General features: G+C 48.0%; 1 protein-coding gene across 2 annotated transcripts in view; it reads right to left on the reverse strand.

The window, feature by feature from the left end:
• Positions 1-246: 246 nt before the first annotated feature.
• The window catches only part of FAM167A (family with sequence similarity 167 member A), a 29,389-nt gene continuing 5,712 nt past the window's right edge, over positions 247-23,923 (reverse strand). For both annotated transcript variants that reach the window (XM_081904451.1, XM_081904452.1), the window contains exons 2-4: positions 17,833-17,972; positions 10,455-10,992; positions 247-2,114 (exon numbers count right to left, since the gene is read on the reverse strand). In XM_081904451.1, coding sequence (XP_081760577.1) covers positions 1,851-2,114; positions 10,455-10,904 — 714 coding nt within the window. In that variant the 5' untranslated portion in view covers positions 10,905-10,992; positions 17,833-17,972 and the 3' untranslated portion in view covers positions 247-1,850. The remainder of the gene's footprint in view (positions 2,115-10,454; positions 10,993-17,832; positions 17,973-23,923) is intronic.

Genomic DNA, 23,923 nt, shown 5'->3' on the forward strand with positions numbered 1-23,923 from the left:
CAGTGTTCCATGTGTAAATAAAGTAGATTAGCCAAAATGCTGAGTTGCTGAGGTCTGTTACGCAAAGCTGCGAAGACTCTGAGGATCTCTAAGTGTGCCGGTGTTGGTTGGCATCAGTCACTGTGATGTTCCGGCTGAAGAAAGCTTATGAAGCTCCTGAACGATCGACCAGGAGGGAGAGAACATGGCAGTCAGGCATGTGTCTCTGCCAAGGTCCTACTCGAGTGTAGGCTGAACTCCTAACAGTGGCTTTAGCCAGGACCCCAACTTTTATTGCCAATGAATCCACCAGGTACTCTGGACAGCTCTTATCACCCCGACCATTTGCCATGCTGGCTGCCGTCACTTCTCACTGTTTCCCACAGGAACGTCCTAGGAGGCTGCCTTACACTGACTGAGACCATGGATCCATCTAGCTCAATAATGTCTACACTGACTGGCAGTCGTTCTCCCCTCAGATAAAGGATAAATGCAGCATGTCGGGGATTGATTAATGAATGAAGAACAAGGTGACAGAAGTGTATAGAATTCTATATAAATGAGAGCAGCACTCTTCTCTCTTTGAGAGGATCTCCCTCTGAAAATGATGGAAGGGACAGGAACAGGACAACAGAGTTACTTCTTCACTTGCGACAATGCGGATGCCGATAAGGTCACAGGTGGTGTGGAATTCCACAAAGGCAGATTAATTGGTCAATGCATGAAGGACCACTCCCTTATCTTGGCCCCAGTGACCATTTAACTTCAACTGGATATCCATGCCATGCCACATCTCTCCACACTAAAGTTACCAGATTTTTTTCAAAGAATCCGGGCACACTTGTTTTTTAAAAAATTAAGAAGTAATATCTTCTCTTATGTGGTCTCCTCTATCAGACGGCCTTCATCTGGGCCATGACCTGCTCTCTTGGAGCACTAGCTGCCGTGGAGTAGGCTCAGGTTGGGCCTGGGCTCAGCCACATGTCCTTGCCGTCCCAGTGCTCTCCTACTTCTCGTCCTCAGCGGTGTGGAAAGGTCAAGGCTCCCCTATTTTTTTCTCCTTCCTCTTTCTCTCTCTTCCTTCTCACTGCGTCAGCTCCAGGGTTTTCCTGGCCCTGGAGCACCGCTGGGTGGCCAGGTGCTCTCGCTCCCAGTTTGATTTGGGTCATGGGGAGGAGCAGTGGTTCCCCCAGTTGACGCAGAAGGCATCCCCGGTTCCCCCTCAGCAGTGGCAGCGACAGCGGCAGTCTCAGCAGCCCGGAGCCAACCTGGTAGCATAGTTGGCTCTGGCTGGCTTCAGGAGCTGCCCGCTGCCATGGCATCCGCCATTTTGCCTCGCCAGATGTCCCCATATGATGTGTCTTGTGCCGTTGAACCAATCACACAACGTTCATTCCCTACTAATAAATCTACAACACTTAAAATATAAATCCGGGGACATTAAATGAAATCTGGGGACAGATTTTGTCCGGGGGCAGATTTGTAAATCCAGGGACAGTCCCCGGGAAACGGGGATTTCTGGTAACCATACTTCACACCCTTATTCCACCCATGGGGAGGGGAGACTGTTTCTGAATGAAAGTATTGGGTTAGGGGAGCCTCTCTGCCTCCCCTTGAGGAAGCTGGTTGTTTGTATTCTCCATCTTTCCTGCAAAGCACTCTGGGAAAATGATCTTGACTGTAGCCATCACCCAGCCATACTGGATCGGTGGAAGAGCCCTTGCCAGATCTGCTCCGCCTTCCCTCTTTGTCCTCCAACCTCACCTGCCTCCCCTTGCTGAGCAAAAGGACAAGTAAGCTTCTCCTCCTCTCCGTTGGCAAGGTCACCCTCCGCGCCCACTTCTGACCCTCTGCCCTCCCATCCCCTCCCTCTAGCAAAGCGAGAACCGGCGGGAGTTGATGTTCATCTTTGTCACGCCAATGAGCTTGAGCGGGGTGGAGAGGCTGAAGGAGGACGTCAGCGGGAAGTCGCACAGGAGGTCAGAGAGCTCGTCCCGCTCCTCCAGCTCGTAGGTGGCATCGTTGAGCATCCGCCGGTGGAGGTGGCAGGTCTGCTCGATTTTGAGCTTGTTGATGTCACTGCGTAGGCGCATCAATTGCCGGGCCAGCTGCTGGTCCTGGAGACGCATTTCCATCTGGAACACAAAAGGCAGGCAGGGATAGTTTCATAGTCAAGGGGCATGAGGGGTTAAAGCAGACCCTCCAAGTGTCCCTACTTTCCAGGGACAGCCCCTGGACGGCTTCTGATTGGATCCCTGAATGTCCCACTTTTCCTTAAAGGTAAAGGTAAAGGGACCCCTGACCATTAGGTTCAGTCATGGCCGATTCTGGGGTTGCGGCGCTCATCTCGCTTTATTGGCCTAGGGAGCTGGCGTGCAGCTTCCGGGTCATGTGGCCAGCATGACTAAGCCACTTCTGGCGAACCAGAGCAGTGCACGGAAATGCCGTTTACCTTCCCACCGGAGCGGTACTTATTTATCTACTTGCACTATGTGCTTTCAAACTGCTAGGTGGGCAGGAGCTGGGGCCAAACAACGGGAGCTCACCCCGTCGCAGGGATTCAAACTGCGAACCTTCTGATCGGCAAGTCCCAGGCTCTGTGGTTTAACCCGCAGCGCCACCCCTGTCCCTCACATTGCCTTAGGACATTCCTATTTTCATCAGAGAAATGTTAGAGGCTATGGAATATGATTTGATCCTAGAATGTCCCACTTTTCCTTATGAAAATGTCCCTATTTTCATCAGAGAAATAATAATAATAATAATAATAATAATAATAATAATAATAATGGTAATAATAATAATTTATTTATATCCCACCCTCCCCACCCGAAGCCGGGCTCAGAGCAGCTAACAACAGTAAAATAATACAGCATTCTAAAATCAATTCATTATAAAATCAGTTCAAATCAAATTGATGGCAACCATTGGGCTAGAGTTCTGTGAATAAATTACCAAAGGAGTGGTTCAGACTGTGCCTTGGCAGGCCCTGCAAGCTCTGTCTTGCAGTCCCTGCAGAAAGATGTCAAGTCCCACAGGGCCCTAGGAATATGATTTGATCCTCGAATGTCCCACTTTTCCTTAGGAAAAAGTCCCTATTTTCATCAGAGAAATGTTGGAGGGTACGGAATATGATTTGATCCTCGAATGTCCCACTTTTCCTTAGGAAAAAGTCCCTATTTTCATCAGAGAAATGTTGGAGGGTACGGAATATGATTTGATCCTCGAATGTCCCACTTTTCCTTAGGAAAAAGTCCCTATTTTCATCAGAGAAATGTTGGAGGGTAAGATTAAAGCGGCAACTTTAACCAGGAAAGGGGGAAGGGAGCAAATTTGTTTATTTGATTTTTATTCAGCCCTCCCTCTCCAAGGAAACCCAGGTGACAAACAGATGCACAATTTAAACACAAAGCAGAACAAAACATTACGGTTAAAAGCTTTTTAACATTCCATTTTAATTGTAGCCACCTACTCTGGGGCCTTAGGGTGAAAGGTGGGCAAGAATATTTATTTATTGCACACTCTTCTTCCTTAAGGTCCCGGGGTGATTTGCAACATCAAAGCACAATGTTAAGAACAGTTTGAAGCAACTTGCAATCACAAGAATGAGCTGCGTCCTAAAAACGTGCACCTCAAGCGTCAAAAGCCAGGGTGAAGAGGTGTTTCTTCAGCCTTCTCCAGAAGCTGTATAATGAAGGCACCAGGTGCACCTCTGTAGCGAAAAAGGTCCACAATTTAAAAGCCACCACAGAGAAGGCCCTCTCCTAGACCACCACCACCCTTGCCTCAGAGGGCAGAGGAACTACAGTCGTACCTTGGTTGCCAAATGCCTTGGTACTTGTATGTTTCGGCTCCTGAACAATCGAAACCCGGAAGTGTGTTTTTGATTTTTTTGGGGAAGCTGAATGTCCAGTGCAGCTTCCGGGACTTCCAATTGACTGCAGGAAGCTCCTGCAGCCAATCGGAAGCCACGCTTTGGTTTCTGAACGTTTTGGAAGTTGAATGGAGTTCCGGAACGGATTCCGTTCAACTTCCAAGGTACAACTGTATTGAGGACACCTCTGCTGATTGCGGCACCTGAGAGGGGATGTAAAGAAGGAGACCGTGTTTTGGGTATTTGGGGCCCGAGTCATTTAGGGCTTTAAACAGTGACGTGAGCACCTTGATCAGAAACACACTCTCAACCAATGCAGCTATTTCAAAACTGGTCTTCTATGTGATCTAGAATGGAAGCCCAGCCAGTAATCCGGCCTCTGCATTTTGGACAAGCTGAAGTTTCCGAGTCACCTATAAGAGTTATTGTTATTTGTTAATTTCATAGAATTGACAAGTGGCCTGATTGCAAAACACACACACACAAACAAACACCCTCTTCAAAGCAGTTTACAAATTGGGAAAACAATAAAATCAAGAAACATTTACAACCACGCTTTAACACATACGAAAGTTAAAATACTAAAATGGAATTGCATCGGCTTTCTAAGCATCTTCTCTAAACAGGAATGTTTTTAGCAGGTCCTGAAAAGAACACCATGAAGGTGCCTGGTCGATCTCAACAGAGGGAATAACTTCAAAATGACTTCTTCTGCTGCTGCTGCTCTGATTATGAGGGCATCTAGATCTTATGGAAAAAGTAGTTCTTGACCAAAGGTAAAGGGACCCCTGACCATTAGGTCCAGTCGTGGCCGACTCTGGGGTTGCGGTGCTCATCTCGCTTTATTGGCCGAGGGAGCCGACGTACAGCTTCCGGGTCATGTGGCCGGCATGACTAAGCCGCTTCTGGCAAACCAGAGCAGCGCACAGAAATGCCATTTACTTTCCTGCCGGAGCGGTACCTATTTATCTACTTGCACTTTGTGCTTTTGAACTGCTAGGTTGGCAGGAGCAGGGACCGAGCAACAGGAGCTCACCCCGTCACAGGGATTCAAACTGCCAACCTTCTGATCAGCAAGCCCTAGGCTCTGTGGTTTAACCCACAGCGCCACCCGCGTCCCTTATAGTTCTTGACTAGATGGCCCCAATTCTTGTGCCCCTATAGTCTTACAACCTTATTTCCATCTGCAATGGGACTCTGCCGTTGTTTGTTGAAAGGAGTGGGGGAAATGAGGATCAGTTCATCAGCAGCTCCAGACCAACAGTTTCCAAACTTTCCCAGGGAGATAAAGCTTCCCGCCAGCTTTCATTTGCTCTTTCAGGGTGAGAAGGGTCTCTCCCCCCCCATTGTAAAACAAAGAAGGGAGTCGGTGGGGAGCTGATCTCCACAGGATAGGAGCATAAAGGGGCAATGGACAAAGCCTTGTGATGGTTGACAAAAGGATTACAGCTCTGACGCGGAGGGAAGGTGCCAGCGCTGAATCCCTGTCCCCTGGCTTCAGACTTGGTGCTCGGTTTCGGGTGTCCCAGATAAAAAGGTCGAGTTTCTCACAGATTCTCCTTTGGCAATAGATGAAGAACCAGCGACAGGTTAATTGTGGTGCAGGAGGCAGAAGGCAGCATTCTGGGCCAATGAAGCTGGCCTTTCTTTACAATATTCTTGATCTCAGGGCCATAGGTTCGATCCCCCTTTGGGGCAAAAGATTCCTGCATTCTGGGGGTTGGATTAGATGCCCTTTGTGGTCCCTTCCATCTCCACAATTCTATGATTCAATAACCCTCCTCTCTCTCTCTCTCTCTCTCTCTCTCTCTCTCTAATTCACAGGATTATACAAGGGAAGGGGGCGGAGATTTCTGACTTGAAAATAAGTGTGAAAAAGCAGAACATATTTCTTCCACCTAACTTGTACATAGCTCTAAACTATGGTTTATTGCACCATGATTTATGAAACCATGATTTAGTGTTAGATATGAAGCCAGCTATGGTTTTCGCAGTAATGGGATGGGCTCAAAGGTTTTAAATATTGGGCACGCAGCTTTGGGCTTCCTCTTTTGCTGCGTGCACCGGATCACCTGCCCACCCTCCCTGAACTGGGGATTTTGTGCTTGACCTTGCTATGCCTGTCATGGGGTCACCTGTTTGGGGGTCAGGGGCCTGGTAGGAATTTTGTCCATTTGGCTGATTGGCTGGAGCCATTTGGTTTTTGCCTAAAGGTAAAGGGGCCCCTGACCATTAGGTCCAGTCGTGGCCGACTCTGGGGTTGCGGCGCTCATCTCACTTTATTGGCCGAGGGAGCTGGCATACAGCTTCTGGGTCATGTGGCCAGCATGACTAAGCCACTTCTGGCGAACCAGAGCAGCGCACAGAAAAACCATATACCTTCCCGCCAGAGCAGTACCTATTTATCTACTTGCACTTTGATGTGCTTTCGAACTGCTAGGTTGGCAAGAGCAGGGACCGAGCAGCGGGAGCTCACCCCATTGCGGGGATTCGAACCACCGACCTTCTGATTCTAGGCTCTGTGGTTTAACCACACAACTTGTAAGGTTTGCGGTTAGGCATTGGTTAAAAAATTGGTTGTTGGAGGGGTAAGTGCCTACCCCTCCAATGCTGGTGCTGAAAGGGAATTCCATTAAAGGAATCCAGGGGCTTGCCATGCTTTCGTCCAAGTCCCTGGCATCGGGCTTGGGCCACGCAAGCCTCTGGGAGCATGTGGGGAGAGGTGAGGGTCTGGTGCCCAGCTTCATTTCTCCCCAATATTATTTTTCCTGACTGGCTTCCACTGGAATACGGAAGTCAGTTCTGTCCCTGGATGGGGGGACAGATAGTCGGAACCAATGCCTAAGCAACCACTCACAGTTATGTATTTAAATAACGTTGTGGCCAAAATTATGCCAAAAACCTTAAACAAAAAATTATGTGTGATGTGTGAGTTATTGGGGTGGCTTGGGGACCTCAACACGCAGTGTGTACTACTTGGCTTCAGCATGTGGGCAGCTCTCCCTGCTTCTCCTCCTTCTGTTGAACGGACCCTCCAGAGTCCTGCTCCAATGGTGCTACCAGCTCTGCAGATCGGTCTCGAGGTGTGCAAGGAAAAACCCAAAGATTTCCTGCTGCCTGTCTTCCTTTCTAAATTCAGCAAAGGGCCCTGGTCAGCATTTCCATTAAATCAACTTAGGCTGGCATTATAATCACAGCCTCTGTTCAGTCTCTAGGCTGCTCGAAATTACAGCAGGCATTAACATCGATTGGAAGGAGAAGCACAAAACTGCTATTAAGCTATTTTGACGATGAAAGTACAGGAAATTCAGCCAACGGAGCAGGTGATTTTCTCTAGGACAGCATCACTTGTCTCCTCTTCATTGTGGGGGGGGGGAGTGCTTGGGCCATAGCTCAGTCATTAGTGCACCCAGATTGTGTGCAGAAGGTTCTGGGTTCAATTTCTGGTGTCTTCAGCCAGGGCTGGGACTGGGAGACCACCTGCCTTAAAACCCTGGAGATCCACTGCTATTCATAGAACCATAGAATATTAGTGTGGGAAAGGGATCGAAGGGTCATCTAGACCAACCCTCTGCAATGCAGGAATTTCAACTAAAGCATCCATGACAGATGGCCATCCAACCTCTGTTTAAATTTCTCCAAGGAAGGAGAGTCCACCACCTTCCGAGGAAGTCAATGGCACAATGCCTGCAGTGCCACATCAGTTTGCAATGTTTTTATTTATTTAAAAGTCCTCATGGAAATTCAGTGGTGTTTTAAAAGCATTGCAGTAGGTGGGCTAAATGACCTGTGGGGTCCCTTCCAATTCTGCAATTCTATGACTCAGTCGTTTTCGTGCACATTGCTCCTAACATACATATCTTCACATGCCCTATTTGCCTAACATGCACATTTTTGCAAAGGCAACCCTTAACATAATACTTGTTACTATTGTCACTAATATATGCATTTAATGATGATGATGGTGATAGTGATGGTGGTGGTGATGATGATGATGATCTATGGGTGGCTTCCAGCAAAATGTTAAAATACAATAATTCATCAAATATTAAAAGCTTCCCTAAACAGGGATACCTTCAGATGTCTTCGAAAAGTCAGATAGTTGTTTACTCCCTTGACATCTGATGGGAGGGCATTCCACAGGGCAGGAGCCACTACCAAGAAGGCCCTGGTTCCCTGTAACTTGGCTTCTCACAGTGAAGGAACCGCCAGAAGGCCCTCGGAGCTGGACCTCAGCGTCCGGGCAGAACGATGGGGGAGGAGACGCTCCTTCAGATATACTGGACCGAGGCCATTTAGGGCTTTGAAGGTCAGCACCAACCCTTTGAATTGTGCTCAGAAACGTACTGGGAGCCTATGTAAGTCTTTCAGGACTGGTGTTATATGGTCTTGGCAGCCTCTCCTGGTCAGCAATCTAGCTGCCGCATAATGGATTAGTTGTAGTTTTGCACTTTAGTCTAGTAACTAGTCTAGCACTCTCCTTTTTCCTTTTTCCTTTTTTGAAACATTACTTTGCTGGAGAATGGCATTGCAAAATTCAGAGAAGTGCAGATTTCAGAGGATGCCTCCGCTTTGGTTCGTGTATCGTTTCCGAAAGTGTCAGTTGCATAGATTCACCCTGAAATGCAAATCAAATTTCTCCTTCCTCTTTACTGACTCTTCCCAATTCTTTAAGAATTGAATGTGGGAGCTTCTACACGCAACACATGTGCTCCCTGTCAGGGGCAGAGGAAGAGGAGTGCGGGGGGAGCGCACACCCCTCCGACAGCATGATCCCGGTGTGGTGCCATCACAGCTGTTCCCCCACCTGCACTGGGCACCACACCCCCACAGGTGATGTGCCACACCCCCAGGAGTCATGCCACACCCCCGGGATGCGCGCCACGCCCCTGTGGGTGGCACGCCACATGCCCGGGACCTGCACCAGCCCCACCTGCTCTCTGCCTCCCAGTACCAGAGCATGAAGTTCTGCCACTGCTCCCTGTTGCTTCAGAGAGCAGTGCTAGAACCAATAAGTGGAAATGGCAGGGAAGCAAATCTCAGCTAAATTTTAGAAGGGACTTTCCAATGGTAAAAACATTATTGAGAGCCAGTGTGGTGTAGTGGTTAAGAGCGGTAGACTCGTATTCTGGGGAACCGGGTTCGCGTCTCCGCTCCTCCACATGCAGCTGCTGGGTGACCTTGGGCCAGTCACACTTCTCTGAAGTCTCTCAGCCCCACTCACCTCACAGTGTTTGTTGTGGGGGAGGAAGGGAAAGGAGAATGTTAGCCGCTTTGAGACTCCTTCGGGTAGTGATAAAGCGGGATATCAAATCCAAACTCTTCCAAACTCTTCTATTAGGCAGCTGAACTGGCTGCCTTCAGAGGTGGCAGGTGTTCCTTCGATGCCTGCATTTATTTGGCCCCAGACACGGATGCTGCCATTGACCTCATATTAATCAGAATATTAGACTAGATGAACTCCAAAATCCCTCTCAATTATACAAGATTCCATGAATTCATGAGCTACGATCCCTCTCCAGATTTATTTATTTTTAAGCAACATTGTTGAGGTTATCTCTTTTCTTTTCTTTTCTTTTCTTTTCTTTTAGTTATAGTGGCGAAATAAGCAGGTGAGAGAAGAAGACCCCCCCCCAAAAAAAAAAACCAGCATAAATGAGCCGAAAGTTGGGCAGGGGAGTTCAGAGACAGAGTGAACTGGTATGCAATTTTATGGCAATCTCCAGCTCGGAAGGAGTTCCTTAAATGCTGCTGGAAGGAGTATATAAAGTTATGCATGCCAGCCCGCTTACTGCATAAAGGACGGAGAGAGATAAAAGAAGGAACAATAGAGGGAAAGGAACAAGAAGGAAGGGGGGGGGGGAAATGCAGCAAAAAAAACGTTCAGACTGTAAGCTCATTGAGAGCAGAGGCCTATTTTTGTTTTTTCCTTTCCTTACGGAATGATGGCTTTGCATGTATAAACGAACAAAGGGAAAGAGGAAGGAAGGAAGGAAGGAAGGAAGGAAGGAAGGAAGGAAGGAAGGAAGGAAGGAGAGAGAGAGAGAGAGAGAGAGAGAGAGAGAGAGAGAGAGAGAGAGAGAGAAAGAAAGAAAGAAAGAAAGAAAGAAAGAAAGAAAGAAAGAAAGAAAGAAGAGAGAGAGTTGTGTGTTTTCTGTGAATAATTGGGACTAAAGAGGGGTGAGATTTTTATTCTTCTATTAGGGTGAAATCCAGCGTGCACACATAAGAAACTAGACCCACTGAAGTCAGAGGAGCACGCAGCACTTCGAAGCTGTCACTATTTGAGGGTGATATTTAATCACATGCCAGCAAGTTGAGGCCGCACACTTATTGCTGATGGGGAGGCCTTGTGCAACAAACCTGTTTCCCCAAGAGGTCAGACTTCTTGCAATAAGGAAAGTGCTGCGTTAAGTGCAGGATAACACTGGTTTCGACACCAAGCCATCTAACTTCCCCACAAACAAATCAGAATGGATTCTCATTAAATAGCCAGCGTTGTCTAACCTCCCTGCAAAGAAATCAGGGCGAATGCTCAAAACAGGTCGTCAGGAAGCAACGCAGTTAAAAGGTTAATAAACATCAGCAGGAACCAACTTACCAGTTCTTTCCTGACCCAGTTGAGAGCCTCATCAATATTTCCAAAGCCACTGATTTTCTCCTGGGTCATCACCGGAACTTGCGCTTTCAAAGAGCCTCCATTGATATGAACTTGCACCTCTGTTAAAGGAACGCTTTCCCCCATTGGTTTCTCATCCCGGCTGGCTTCTGCAGAAGGCTCCGGGTGGCTTTTCCATGCAATCCCCTCCAGCTGGGCCTTCCACTCCAAATAGGAGGGTCTCCTCGTCTCCAGCCTCAGTTTCTCCGTCAGAGCTTTCAGGTTCCGCAAGTGGTCGTCAGGAGGAGCGCCGCCTCCTGTCTCAGGATCTGCACCGTTGAACATTTCTTCTATCTCAATCTTAGGCGCAGACACCTTACTTTCCGGCAGAATGCCATCAACATCCATCAAGAGGTTAGCAGAGGGCTCCAATATCCAGGCAACACCATCCATGCAGTGATCAGTTGCTCCAAATTTCCTTTGCTCAGAAGTCGGGACTCAGCCGCTCAATCCAAGACTCTTCAGCAACACGGGACACCATCTAAGCAGGAACACAAAGGCACATTGTTGGTTTTCAGCCGCAAATTGTCAAGGGGGGAGAAGGGGGAGGAACGGACGAGCAACCAGAACTTCCTTATATGACCTGAACTTGAGAAAAATGGAAGTGAAAGCCTTCAGCCTAAACCGTCTCTCTAAGAGACTGCGTCCCAGCTGTGTGGTGATGTTCTCGGGCAAGAGCAAACAAGCTTTCTCTAGCTTTCCCGCAGAAGGCTTTTCCTGCTGCAGAGAGAGACCTGTCAGGCACCGTGCTCAGGGCGAAGAAACGGATTACTAAGGATGAGGTCAGAGGGAGAGAAGAGCGGGAGAAATACTGTAGCAGAGTGTTACACAATTAATAAACCCTTATCTTGTTACTCGACACGATCTCAGCTTTGCATTGCTGAGCCTCGCTACCTGGGAGGCAAGGAAGGGCTGGTCTAATGGCTTATGGGAGCCCACCCACAAAAGCGATTAACAGGTGCAGGTCTTTATTTATTTCTTCATACTTCAAGCCTGCCCTGAGAGTGCAGGGAAACTAATATGGCACAATAACTCTATTTACTTTAATGGAACAATGGCATTCTTGCGGCGTTGCCAAGAAGGAAGATTGCATTCCAGAGGTCTGGGGAAACAAAAGGGTTGTGCTCCTTGTGCTGAAATGAGGCTAAGATGGGGGACATTTGGGAGGGAGTTCCAGAACTGGGGTGGGGGGCCATCACCAAGAATGCCCTGTCTCATGTTGTGGGCCGTTCAACCAAAGATGTACCCAGAGGGAAAGTGGGGCATCTCCACAGATGTTAATATTGTGGGGAGGCAGTTTGGGAGAAAGCCACTTCTGCCCTGCAGAGGAGGTGGGATTGCAGGCGTCACGGCCCAACCCCCGCATGATTGGGGGAATCCCCGGCTGCGTCACCCCGTGGCCAGCCAATCGGCTGGCTTTGGGGGCATGGCCCGCCCGATTTAAACTCAGGAGCGGCCAGGGATCTCCCTCTTTTCCCACATACCAGCCACTTGGTTTTCGCCTACCTCGTAGCAAGTCGTCACAACTTTCTTAGTATTTGCGGTTAGGCATTGGTATTGTTTTGTAGATGGAAGAGGGGAGGTAGTGCCATCACCTGCCCCACATATTGAAGGGTAGTCTGATAAAGGATTCTGGGGGGAGTGGCCCTGTCCGTAGCCTATGGAGGTGAGGGCCTAAGGCATGCCCCCGAGCAGTGACCCAGGGGAGTTCCTAGTTGATGTGGATCAGCAGGACTCCCCCTACTGGTGGTTAACCCTTCCCGGACTTCAAGCGGAAGGGCTGAAGCTGGATAGTCAGTTAGGACCAATGCCTAAGCCAATACCACTCATCACCTGTAACCAATAAAGTTGTGGCCTTATCTAGCCCATTAACCTTAAATAATTGTGTCATGTGTCTTTATTTCCACTAGTGGGAACGGGAACTCGCCGCACAAAGTATGTGCAGGTTTAATGGTGTGGGATGAGCGCTACCTAAGGGAAAGCACTTGTGAGGAGTCTGGATCCGTTTTTGTGTGCTGCTGCTTACCAGATCCAGCATACATAGGGTGATCTGATTCAGAGGCTGAACTGGAGGACTCCCAGCCTGCACGGGAGTCCCCGCCTCCGGGACAGGGGCTTGAATCTGAAGGGCCTGCACCTGTGCCAGATCCTCAGGAGCAGACACCTGATGTATCAGTTCTGGTCCCAGAGGTGATCAAGGACCCATTGCCTGCAGGTGCTCCTCTCCCAGCCCTCTCAGGGGAAGGTGAGGTTGCCTCTGGGTCCAGTAACCCTCCAGCCTCTCCTGAGCTACAGAGGCTCAGGGCAGAGAGGCGGAGGGAACTAAGTTCCCTCAGGAGGAGTGCTCGCCTTAAGGCTGGGAGAGGCAGGTCACCTGTGGACCAGGGCCGCCCTAGGCCTCAGAGGAGATAAAGGCCAGTCAGCCCAGTCCCAGGTTGCGGGAACAACATCGTTGGTTACCTGTTCCTGCTGGCACCCTGTCCTGCTTTCTGCCCGAGTTCCTTACCACGTCAGACTCCCTACCTTGGACCCCAGTTCAGCCTCGGACCATGCCGCACTGTAACCCCCTGGGATCAACACACCCTGTTTGCTCTACTAGCACCATGTCACTCACTGCAGACCCCGGCCATCAAGTCCAGCCTCCTGCAGCTGTTGACCCACATGTACCACCATCAGCCACAGCAGTAGAGGGCAGGGGGGCAGGAGCAGAATGAGCCCATTGAGAAATATAATCTGTCAGTCAAGCCCTAACTGGAGATGCTGGGGATTGAACCTGGGACCTTCTGCATGCCAAGCAGATGCTCTACCCATGAGCAACACAGCAAGGTGCCTTTTACTGAATCAGATCATTGGTCCACCTAGCTCATTAATGTCAATGGCAGCAGCTCTAAGATTTCAGATGGGGAGACTTTTCCCAGCCCTACCTGGAGATTCTAGGGACTGATCCTGGGACATTCTACAAGCAAAGCGGTTGCCCTACCAGGGTAGACCCTCCCAGTGTCCCTATTTGCCAGGGACAGTCCTGGATTTGTGGTTTAACCCACAGAGCCACCCGCATCCCTGAAACGTGCACAAAAAGGCATATATTCGTGAACAAAGATAGATGACACAATCAAGGGTCATAGCAACGGTTCCCGCCCCATTTTTACATGGGGCAGCCAACCCACTTGGTGTGCCAACAGACTCTCCGTGGCTTCTGAGCAGCTGAACACCTTTCTCTGCCACCCCACCCTAGAGCGGCATGAATCATAGCCCACAAACATTCAGAGGAGGAAACACAAAGCAAATTGTCCACAGAAGCAATACAGCAACAATTCCTAGACATAACACAAAAGAAAAAGAGGGTGGCCAGAAGCCATGGCTGGTTTTTCTCCTCTGTTCCCAGTCCTGAGGATCCTCATAGGCCTCAAAGTTGATAAGGCTGCTCGGGAGGAATGAGAAGGTGGATCTGCTGGACCTCCCCCTTCTCTCTTCTCCTAACCAGCTGATTTTAGTTTTCTGTTCAGCCTGCTTCTCGAGCATATCCTCCAACATTTCTCCGATGAAAATAGGGATGTCCTATTTAATGAAGCTGGTGGTGATGGTAATACCTTTACTGTCAATGTACAACCTTACAATGAAATTAACTGAGCCTCCCCCCCAAAAAAACACTCAATCTCATTGCACTTTGTATGCTTGTCGCACAACAGACCAACCCCAAAAGTAAGTTGCACTATATTATTTTCCATTCAGCAGCCTAACAGCCCATGGATAGAAACTGTTTTTTTAGCCTGTTGGTATGACTGATTAGAAGGGACGCGGGTGGTGCTGTGGGTTAAACCACTGAGTCTAGGACTTGCCAATCAGAAGGTCGGCGGTTCGAATCCCCGTGACAGGATGAGCTCCCGTTGCTCGGTCCCTGCTCCTGCCAACCTAGCAGTTCAAAAGCAGGTCAAAGTGCAAGTAGATAAATAGGTACTGCTCCGGCGGGAAGGTAAACGGCGTTTCTGTACGCTGCTCTGGTTCGCCAGAAGCGGCTTAGTCCCGCTGGCCACATGACCAGCTGTACACCGGCTCCCTCAGCCAATAAAGCGAGATGAGCGCCGCAACCCCAGAGTCGGTCACAACTGGACCTAATGGTCAGGGGTCTGTTTACTTTTACCTTTATGCACGTTACATCCTAGAATGTGTGTTGCTTTGCTGGAGAACTGCATTGCTGGTTTTGAAGGATAGCTGTGTTTCAGTTAGTGCATCATTTTAGAAAGTCTGAATTAATATATTAATATTGTGTGTGTGCGTGTGTGTTTACCCAGGTATTTGGTATTAAACTGGTATTCTTATTTTTTGTCATTGTTGTTCTGCTTGCTTACCTTACAACAGAATTGTTAATTTGTTGTTAATCGGCTTATTCATATTATTTTGCTAATTTTGTGCATTGCTTTGTTTTTATGACTTGATTCCCTGCTCTGGGATTGAAACAATTCAGCGCAGAGCAGGCTTTAAAACTGTAAATAATATAAATAAATAAATTAAGAGAGCTGGATTTGAATCTCACCTTTACCACATATATCAACAAAAACAAAAACAGTGTTACCTTCCCCTGTGCCCCAAATTTATCTGAACGGGAAAGAGAGAAATAGGAATGTGACTTTCTCCAAAATGACACAATTAGATCTGGTGCTGGATTCAGAAACAGTTCAGGCTTCTTCTTCTAAGGGTTCGATGTAAAGCAAAACCAACTTTTTGTCCACCTGGGAACGTGGCCAGAAATGAACTCTTGGAACGACCTCATGCAAACGCATTAAGATGTAATTTGAGTTATTGGATAATTGTCCAACCTGCTGAACACTTGCTGGGAATTCATACAATTCCGACACCAAATCTGTAATTATTCTGGGGGAATCTTTTCACAGAAAGAATTCTATTGAAAAACAAATCTTTATAGAGAACACAGGTCTACTTTCTCCTCAACGTCGCTATTGTTTTGGGGGCACATGCTCTAAATGGGATGTTGATAAAAGGTATTCACAGAGAGAGAGAGAAGAAAGTGAATCTCTGGCTCTCTTGTGGCTGTTAATTGGGCATTTGTTTTATTTTTTGGAGAGCAGGCAGATAATACAGGTAGATAATTTGAGACCCTTGTCTTAATAAACACAAGTCATCCAAAGGAGAGAGGTGATGCTAAGGCCATTGCAAACCAAAACACTTCCATCCTTCAAAACCCATCTGAATTTTCAATGCAGTTTTTCAGGCAGGTAATGGGTACAAAAATGTACACACTGGGCTCAAGAGAGACAGTGTGGTGCAGTGGTTAGAGAGTCGGGCTAGCACCTGGGAGACCAGGGTTCCAATCCTCGCTTGGCCATCAAGGTCACTGGGTGACCTTGGGCCAGTGATAGCCTCTCAGTCTAACCTACCTCACAGGGTGGTTGTGGAGGCTAAATGGGGAATGGGAGAAGCATGTTTGCCATCAGTGAATTCCTTCGAGAAAAAAGTGGGATATAAATGCAATCAATCAAGTGTGCATAAAGATGCGTATAATGACAAAAGAAGAAATAAAAGAAGCTATGGGCAAGCAATTAAAAATCACACAGCATCTAGCACAGTGAATACAGCTGCTACAATAGGCAGAAGAAGAAAATCAAATGCCTGTGTCGAAACTCCAAGCAGGACTCCGTCACAAGAGCAAAACTCTCGCCTCCTGTGGGTTCCAGCAACTGGTTTTCAGAAATCAGGTCCTCCTTTAAAGAGGGCACATGTTGCGGTGAGACCTGGCAACCTAACGCTGTGTTGTGGGTGGGTACTTTTGGATAGCCACAACACCCGATTGGTAGCCCCTTGATGCTGGGTTCAATCAGGCCAATGGGACTCAAGCTAAACAGATCAAGGGACCTATTTATTCTCATGCACGTGACCCAGAGCTTCCTCTTTCGATGCGTGCATTCGGAACACCCACCCACCTCTCCCTATATTTAGTGCTTGCACACTTGACCTTGTATGTCGTCTGTATGTCATTGGGACAGGGGCACAGCAAGAATTTTCCCCACTTGGCTGATTGGCTGTTGCCATTTGGGTTTATCCTGCCGTGTAGCAAATCGTCACAACTTGTAAGGTTGCGGATAGGTTCTGGTTCAGGTGATAGGGATGGGAGAACGCTCTCGCCATCCCTATGTGAAGGGTATTCTGTTAAAGGAATCCAGGGACTCGATGGTTTGGTCAACCCCTGTGAAGGGGTTGTGCCCGTGCCTGAGTCCAGGGGGACATTTGGGTGGCGGAGTTAGCCCGTTCCTGGCTTTCTGCTTATCCAGGTGTTCACCCTTGGTTGCCCTATGCTGGAACCCTGGGTCAGCGCTACCTGCATGGCAGGGAGTTAGTCGAACCACAGCCTATGCAACCATTCACTTGCTGTAATCAATAAAGTTGTGGCCTACATTCTGCCAAAAACCAAACCAAAATTTGAGACTGGTCTGAATTTATTTAAGGGGGAGGGTGGCGCTGTGGGTTAAACCACAGAGCCTAGGACTTGCCGATCAGAAGGTCGGCGGTTCGAATCCCCGCGACGGGGTGAGCTCCCATTGCTCGGTCCCTGCTCCTGCCAACCTAGCAGTTTGAAAGCACGCCAAAGTGCAAGTAGATAAATAGGTACCGCTCCAGCGGGAAGGTAAATGGCGTTTCCGTGCACTGCTCTGGTTAGCCAGAAGCAGCTTAGTCATGCTGGCCACATGACCTGGAAGCTGTACGCCGGCTCCCTCTGCCAATAAAGCGAGATGAGCGCCGCAACCCCAGAGTCGGTCACGACTGAACCTAATGGTCAGGGGTCCCTTTACCTTTACCTTAAAGGTCTAAACATGCAAGGTTGATGCCTCCAATCGTGGAAGCAGAGCATACCTGGAAATGCTGGGACTTAAACCTGGGTTTTTCTGCATTCAGTGCAGATGTTGTTCCTTGGATTGTTTTCAGTCTGGCTGGTGAACAGAAGGCTGGACTAGAAAAGACTTTGGTCTGTTCCATCTTTGATGTTCTAACATCTCTAACGTCTGTAAACAGGGAAGACTACAAAGCCCAGCCGCTTTTATTTTTAGCAGCACTTCGGGGTTATTTACTTCCTTCTCAGACATCGGCTGCACCAGTCCAAAATGATGGCTGCACCTATGACCTTTGACTTAGGGAGGCCCATCACCATGGTTACTGTGAATCTATCTAGAGGGAGATCTTCTTAATCAAGGGGAGCGGTTTAGCAAGGGCCATAAAAGCAACTGGCTCTTCATGCAGGGAATTCATTTTTCCCTCTCCCTCCCACCACCATAATTCATAAGCTGAAGCTGAGGTGAGCGGGACTTACCTGTCTCCAGCTTGCCTTTTCCTCGTAAGGTTTGGAAGCAAATCGGCGAGATTCTCTTCGAGGAAAGAGCGTTCATGTATCCAGGAGGACTGCAGTCAGCCTTGAAAGTCCCTCCAGCCAGAGGAGAGGTTAACTGCCATCTGTGTGATAAAAATATATTGAGCAATCAATTAAAGCCACCAGGAAGAAATATGTCAGCCTGGAAATTTACAGAGAGAGAGAGAGAACTTAACTTCGAAAAGTCCCAGGGCTGATTCTCACAAGTGAGTCAACATCACAATGTATTTTCATTTTAATACAAATAATAATGATTGTTATTATTTGCATTTATTTGTCACAACAGAAAATGTCTCAGAGCAACACTGCATTGCTGGTGAGGCAGTTTACCATTTGAACCACACTACCACCCATATAGGGACGCGGGTGGCGCTGTGGTCTAAACCACTGAGCCTTGGGCTTGCTGATCAAAAGATCAGCGGTTCGAATCCCCGTGACAGGCTGAGCTCCTGTTTTTGTTTTTTGCTTTTTAACCGGTTTTTAATTTAATTTAATTACCTGCTGCGGGAAGGTAAATGGTGTTTCCGTGCACTGCTCTGGTGTCAGTGTTCCATTGCTCCAGAAGCGGCTTAGTCATGCTGGTCACATGACCCCAAAAAACTGTCTGTGGAGCGGACAAATGCCAGCTCTCTTGGCCTGTAAAGTGAGATGAGTGCTGCAACTCCAGAGTTGTTCACAACTGGACTTAACTGTCAGGGGTCCCATTACCTTTACCTTTACCTTTACCTTTACCACCCATGCATGCTTTGCTGTGGAAGGGTCAATCTCGATTTAGGAGTGTGGTGAAGGAATTGCATGCCGGTGTCCCCACCAAGAAATGATCAAGGAGGTGATCTACCCAGGTGGGGCTGCCTACCTGTCAATCACCTGACATCCCAATGACATCAAGTGACCATTTGGAATCAACCAGCATAGACAAAGGCACAGTGCTTTTCAAGTGCTGATGACCAGAGCAGTTGGCTTGGCCTCTCGGACTCAATGGGGATACATTTAATGTGCGTGTCTAACACCAACATCTTCCCAAAAAGAGCAGAAGTAAATAACATGATAGCCAATTGATTAGGGACAGCAATCCTAACTCCTGTGCATCGTTTCCTGTGAGTAAGCTTCCAGGACCTCAGTGGTGCTTACTTCTCGTTGCATAGGTTCAAGATGTGGAAGACATTGAACTTTAATGAAAGGTCATTGGCTGACCGAAATGGCTTTTAATTAGAAACACAATCTTGCAAAGACCTGCTGCCTTTGAAACAGCTGTTGTGAAGCAGGAACCTCATTTTAAAAAGGAGATGAATCTGGCCTCTGCTTGGTTATATTTCTCATTCTCTGACTCTCTTTATGGCTACAGTAAAAGGTCACGGGCAAACTTGAAAGCTTTGCTATCACCTCTTTCACTTGCTGGAGCAATGAAGGACCACCAATTGCCCTTGTGCTCCAGCAGATCACATAATCACTCAAGAGCACTCTCCCCTCCTAGCTCAGCTGGTTAGAGCATGGTGCTGATCATGGCAAGGTTGCAGGATCAATCACCATATGAGACAGCTGCTTATTCCTGCATCGAAGGGGGCTGGACTAGATGAGCCTCAGAGTCCCTTCCAACTCTCCAATTTTATGGTTCCTGCGATGGAGGAGATGTTTGCAAGGTGTAGCAGAGTCACCTTCAACCTTGCGGAATTGGATTGTGGGATCTTCATTGCTTGCACAACACAGAGATTGTTATGAGCGTCCTACTCTTGTGTAGTACCCTGGCAGAGACACATGCCCGACCTGACCGGCATGTTCTCTCCATCCTGGTCAATCGTTTGGGAGCTTCAAAAGCTTTCTTCAGCCCAAACATCACAGCGACTGATACCAAGAAGGATAAGCACACTTAAGGATCCGCAGAGTATTCGCAGTTTGCATAACAGACTCAGTAGCACAGCATTTTGGCTAATCTACTTTATTTACATATAATACACTCGGAGCATTCTGCCTTAGCTCCTTCCTCTTTCTCATCAGACAGCAAAGGGAAAGGACAAAGGACAATAGTCCCACTGTCTCCGTCTTCTTCCCACACTGTGAAATGAAAACATACACCGTCATGTGATAGACAGCAATCTCATGACTGCAAACACGGAGCAGGAATCCCGACAGAGATAACCCCCCCTGCCTACCTCTGTAGAAAACTAACGGCTTTGCTAGAACATTCTGATGCCGCAAGCGCATTCTTTAATCAAGTACCTCAAAGTACGTAAGTGGACGGTGTTTGCATTATTACAGTGGAGAGGTATTTAAGTATATACTTAAGCAATTAGCATTCCTTTGCAGCTTGAAGGAGCTCCCGTTACATAGTTCACATATCGCCACCCAACTTTTTAAAAAGTCACAAGCAGCCCTAATCATAACCAGGAAGCATTTTAAGAAAAGAAAAAGAAAGAGAATGTTAAGGACGTTTGCAAGGAGTGGCTGCATCAGGTGCAGATCAGAAATCCAGATCAGGGCGGCATAATGCAAGCTGTTATGAAAAGATTCCAGCCACAAAGCTGGCAGATTTCAGGATCTTCCCTGACCAGATAAGAAGAAGTTCTAAGCTCTTTGTTGACAAGGTCCTTCTGTACTCTAGAGAAATTCAACCCCTTCTTACAGGCGTTGGATGGAGTTCCAGAACCAAAGCCAAGTATGATCTTTGCATTCCTCCCATTTCTTTGGAGTAAAATGAGGCAACTTTAGCCAAAGGGGAGGCATGGCTCATTACCCTCAGAGAGTTGGAAAACATCCATTGCACCTGGGCAGAGTATGTCAGTATGTGAAGTGAGGGACATTTAATCTATAAGATCCTGCACACCCCAGAAAGCAACAGGCTTTGACAGTAAATGGGGAGAGATGCAATTTAGGTGTTCAGAGCAACAACTGTCAGGAGGTCCTACACATGAGTAGGAGTCCGGCAGAGACACATGCCCTCCTTGTCGTTTGTCCAGGAGATTCAAAAGCTTTCTCCAGCCCAAACATCACAGCATCTAATACCAAGAGGCATTAGCACACTTCAGGATCAGCAGAGTATAGGCAGTCAGCGTTCAGACTCAGTTGCGCAGCTTTTTGGCTAAACTACATTTATTTACATATACACACTCGGAGCATCGTAACTCAGCTCCTTCCTCTTCAGCATCAGACAGCAAAGAGAAAGAACAGAGGGAAAATGTCCTACATCACAGAAACACAGTAATAAAAACATCCTGCCTCTGTCACTTCCCACAATGTGGAATGAAAACGTACAGTGGTGCCCCGCAAGACGAATGCCTCGCAAGACGAAAAACCCGCAAGACGAAAGGGTTTTTCAGTTTTTGCTACGCTTCGCTAGACGATTTTCCCTATGGGCTTGCATCGCAAGACAAAAGCCCATAGGGAAATCTCGGGGACCTCTTTTAAATGCTGGCGGTGGGGAGCAAAGCCTTTCCCCCCCCTCCGGACTTCAGAAGAGGTCCAGGAAGGCCGGCGGGGGCGAAAGGCTTTGCTCCCCACCGCCAGCATTTTAAAAGCGGTCCGGGATAGCAGGGAAGCGCTTCCCGCTATCCCGGACGGCTTTTGAAGGCAGGCGGGGGGGAGCAAAGACTTTTGCCCCCCGCCAGCCTTCAGAAGAGGTCCAGGACCTCTTCTGAAGGCTGGCGGGGGGCAAAAGTCTTTGCTCCCCCCTGCCTGCCTTTCCGGGAGAGCGGAAAAGGCAGCGCTGCCTTCCCGCTCTCCCGGAAAGGCAGGCAGGGGGGACAAAGACAAAAGCTTCGCTGCCGCCCGCCAGCATTTAAGAAAAGTCTCCGCTGTCCCGGGGGCTTTTAAAATGCTGGCGGGCGGCAGCAAAGCCTTCGCTGCCGCCCGCCAGCATTTTAAGATCGCCCCGGGACAGCGGAAAAGTCTCCGCTGTCCCGGGAAGGCAGGCGGGGGGGAGCAAAGACTTTCGCCCCCCGCCAGCCTTCAGAAGAGGTCGGGGGACAGACTGTCCCCGGACCTGGTCTGAAGGCGGTTTCCATAGGAACGCATTAATTGATTTTTAATGCATTCCTATGGGAAACCGTGCTTCGCAAGACGAAAAACTTGCAAGACGAAAAGACTTGCGGAACGAATTAATTTCGTCTTGCGAGGCACCACTGTACACCGTCATGTGTTAAAAAGAATCCCATGACTGCAACACGGGGAATGAATCCTAACAACAACCTCATTCACACGACCCAAGTGCCCCGTATCACACAAGTAGCCAAAATTGTGGAAACCTTTTGGGGGAAAGTGTATTTGTGAGGTTTGATTGCTCAATGGAAAGATCATGTAATGAAGAATGTAATGCAACAAAGGTTGTTCAGTTATCTGTATTCTATCAAAAGTTATAGCCAAATAACCAGAAAAAGGAAGCACGACTTGCTTAGGCTGATATGCAGTAGCTTTCCTCTATTTGAATGTAGCCAATGAGCATGAGCGTTTAGAGAGCCAATCAGGTGTTATGAGCCATCAAACCTCAGAAATACACTTTTTCTAAAAGGTTTCTACAATTTTGGCCACTAAGTGTATTGGCAAAGCAGCACTGGTTCAAAGTGTGCCCATGCTGAGTAAGGGTCAGACTATCTATCTCTCAATCCATTCATGAAATTTACAATAACACAGGGAGTTGAATTTTCTGGAGTCTGACCTGGAGAGATAGATGCTGCATGGACAGTATGTGATCTGCCACTGAGCTATGGCCCATAAAAGCCCATAAAAGGTAAACCAATAACATAGGTAAAGGTAAAGGGACCCCTGAACATTAGGTCCAGCCGTGGCCGACTCTGGGGTTGCGGCACTCATCTTGCTTTATTGGTCATGTGGCCAGCATGACTAAGCCGCTTCTGGCCAGAGCAGCGCATGGAAAGGCCGTTTACCTTCCTGCCAGAGCGGTACCTTTTTATCTACTTGCACTTTGACGTGCTTTCGAACTGCTAGGTTGGCAGGAGCAGGGACCAAGCAACGGGAGTTCACCCCGTCGCGGGGATTCGAACCACCGACCTTCTGATCAGCAAGTCCTAGGCTCTGTGGTTTAACCCACAGTGTCACCCGCGTACCTAATATATGCACACTTCTTCAGATACACTGGAACAGAAGTCACCAGACCCTTATATATAGTGAAGAAGTGTGCATGCACACGAAAGCTCATACCAGTAACAAACGTAGTTGGTCTCTAAGGTGCTACTGGAAGGAATTTTTTTTATTTTGTTTCAACTATGGCAGACCAACACGGCTACCTACCTGCAACCAAATCCCTTTAGTGTTCCTCATAAAGCTTGGTTTCCAAACCTTTGATCATTTTGGTCACCATCCTCTGCACATGGTCCAGCTTGTCAATATCCTTCTTAAACTGTGGAACCAGAACTGGGCACAGGACTCCAGGTGTGGTCTGACCAAGGCAGAATGGGGTAGAACTATCACTTCCCCTGACCTGGACAACTCTACTCTTGTTGATGAAATTGTTGAATCGCATTAGCTTTTTCTTTGCCTTTTTGTTGACTGTAATTTCAGTTTCAATTACAGTAATTATTTCTATGTGTGCATCTATGCAGATGCAAATAATCCTTTCATGTGTGAGAGTGAGGCATACTTTTGGCAAGTGTTTATCCTAAAATAGCCTGTGCTGTTAGATGGCAGCTTCCTATGAATGACTTAGAGACCATGTCTCCAAACAACATTGATTCCTTTTGGAAATGTACTATATTTAGTGTACTCTCAGATTGGGGAAGGAGGAGGAGGAGGTTATTATTTGTACCCCGCCCACCATCTGGCTGGGTTTCCCCAGCCACTCTGGGCGGCTTCCAACAAAGATTAAAAATACATAAAAATGTCACACATTAAAAACTTCCCTGAACAGGGCTGCCTTCAGATGTCTTCTAAATGTCAAGTAGTTGCTTATCCCTTTGACATCTGATGGGAGGGCGTTCCACAGGGCGGGCGCCACTACTGAGAACGCCCTCTGCCTGGTTCCCTGTAACTTGGCTTCTCGCAGTGAGGGAACCACCAGAAGGCCCTTGTTGCTGGATCTCAGTGT

This window comes from Podarcis melisellensis (genome assembly GCF_964234715.1).
Source record: "Podarcis melisellensis genome assembly, chromosome: 3".
Classification (NCBI taxonomy): Eukaryota; Metazoa; Chordata; class Lepidosauria; order Squamata; family Lacertidae; genus Podarcis; species Podarcis melisellensis.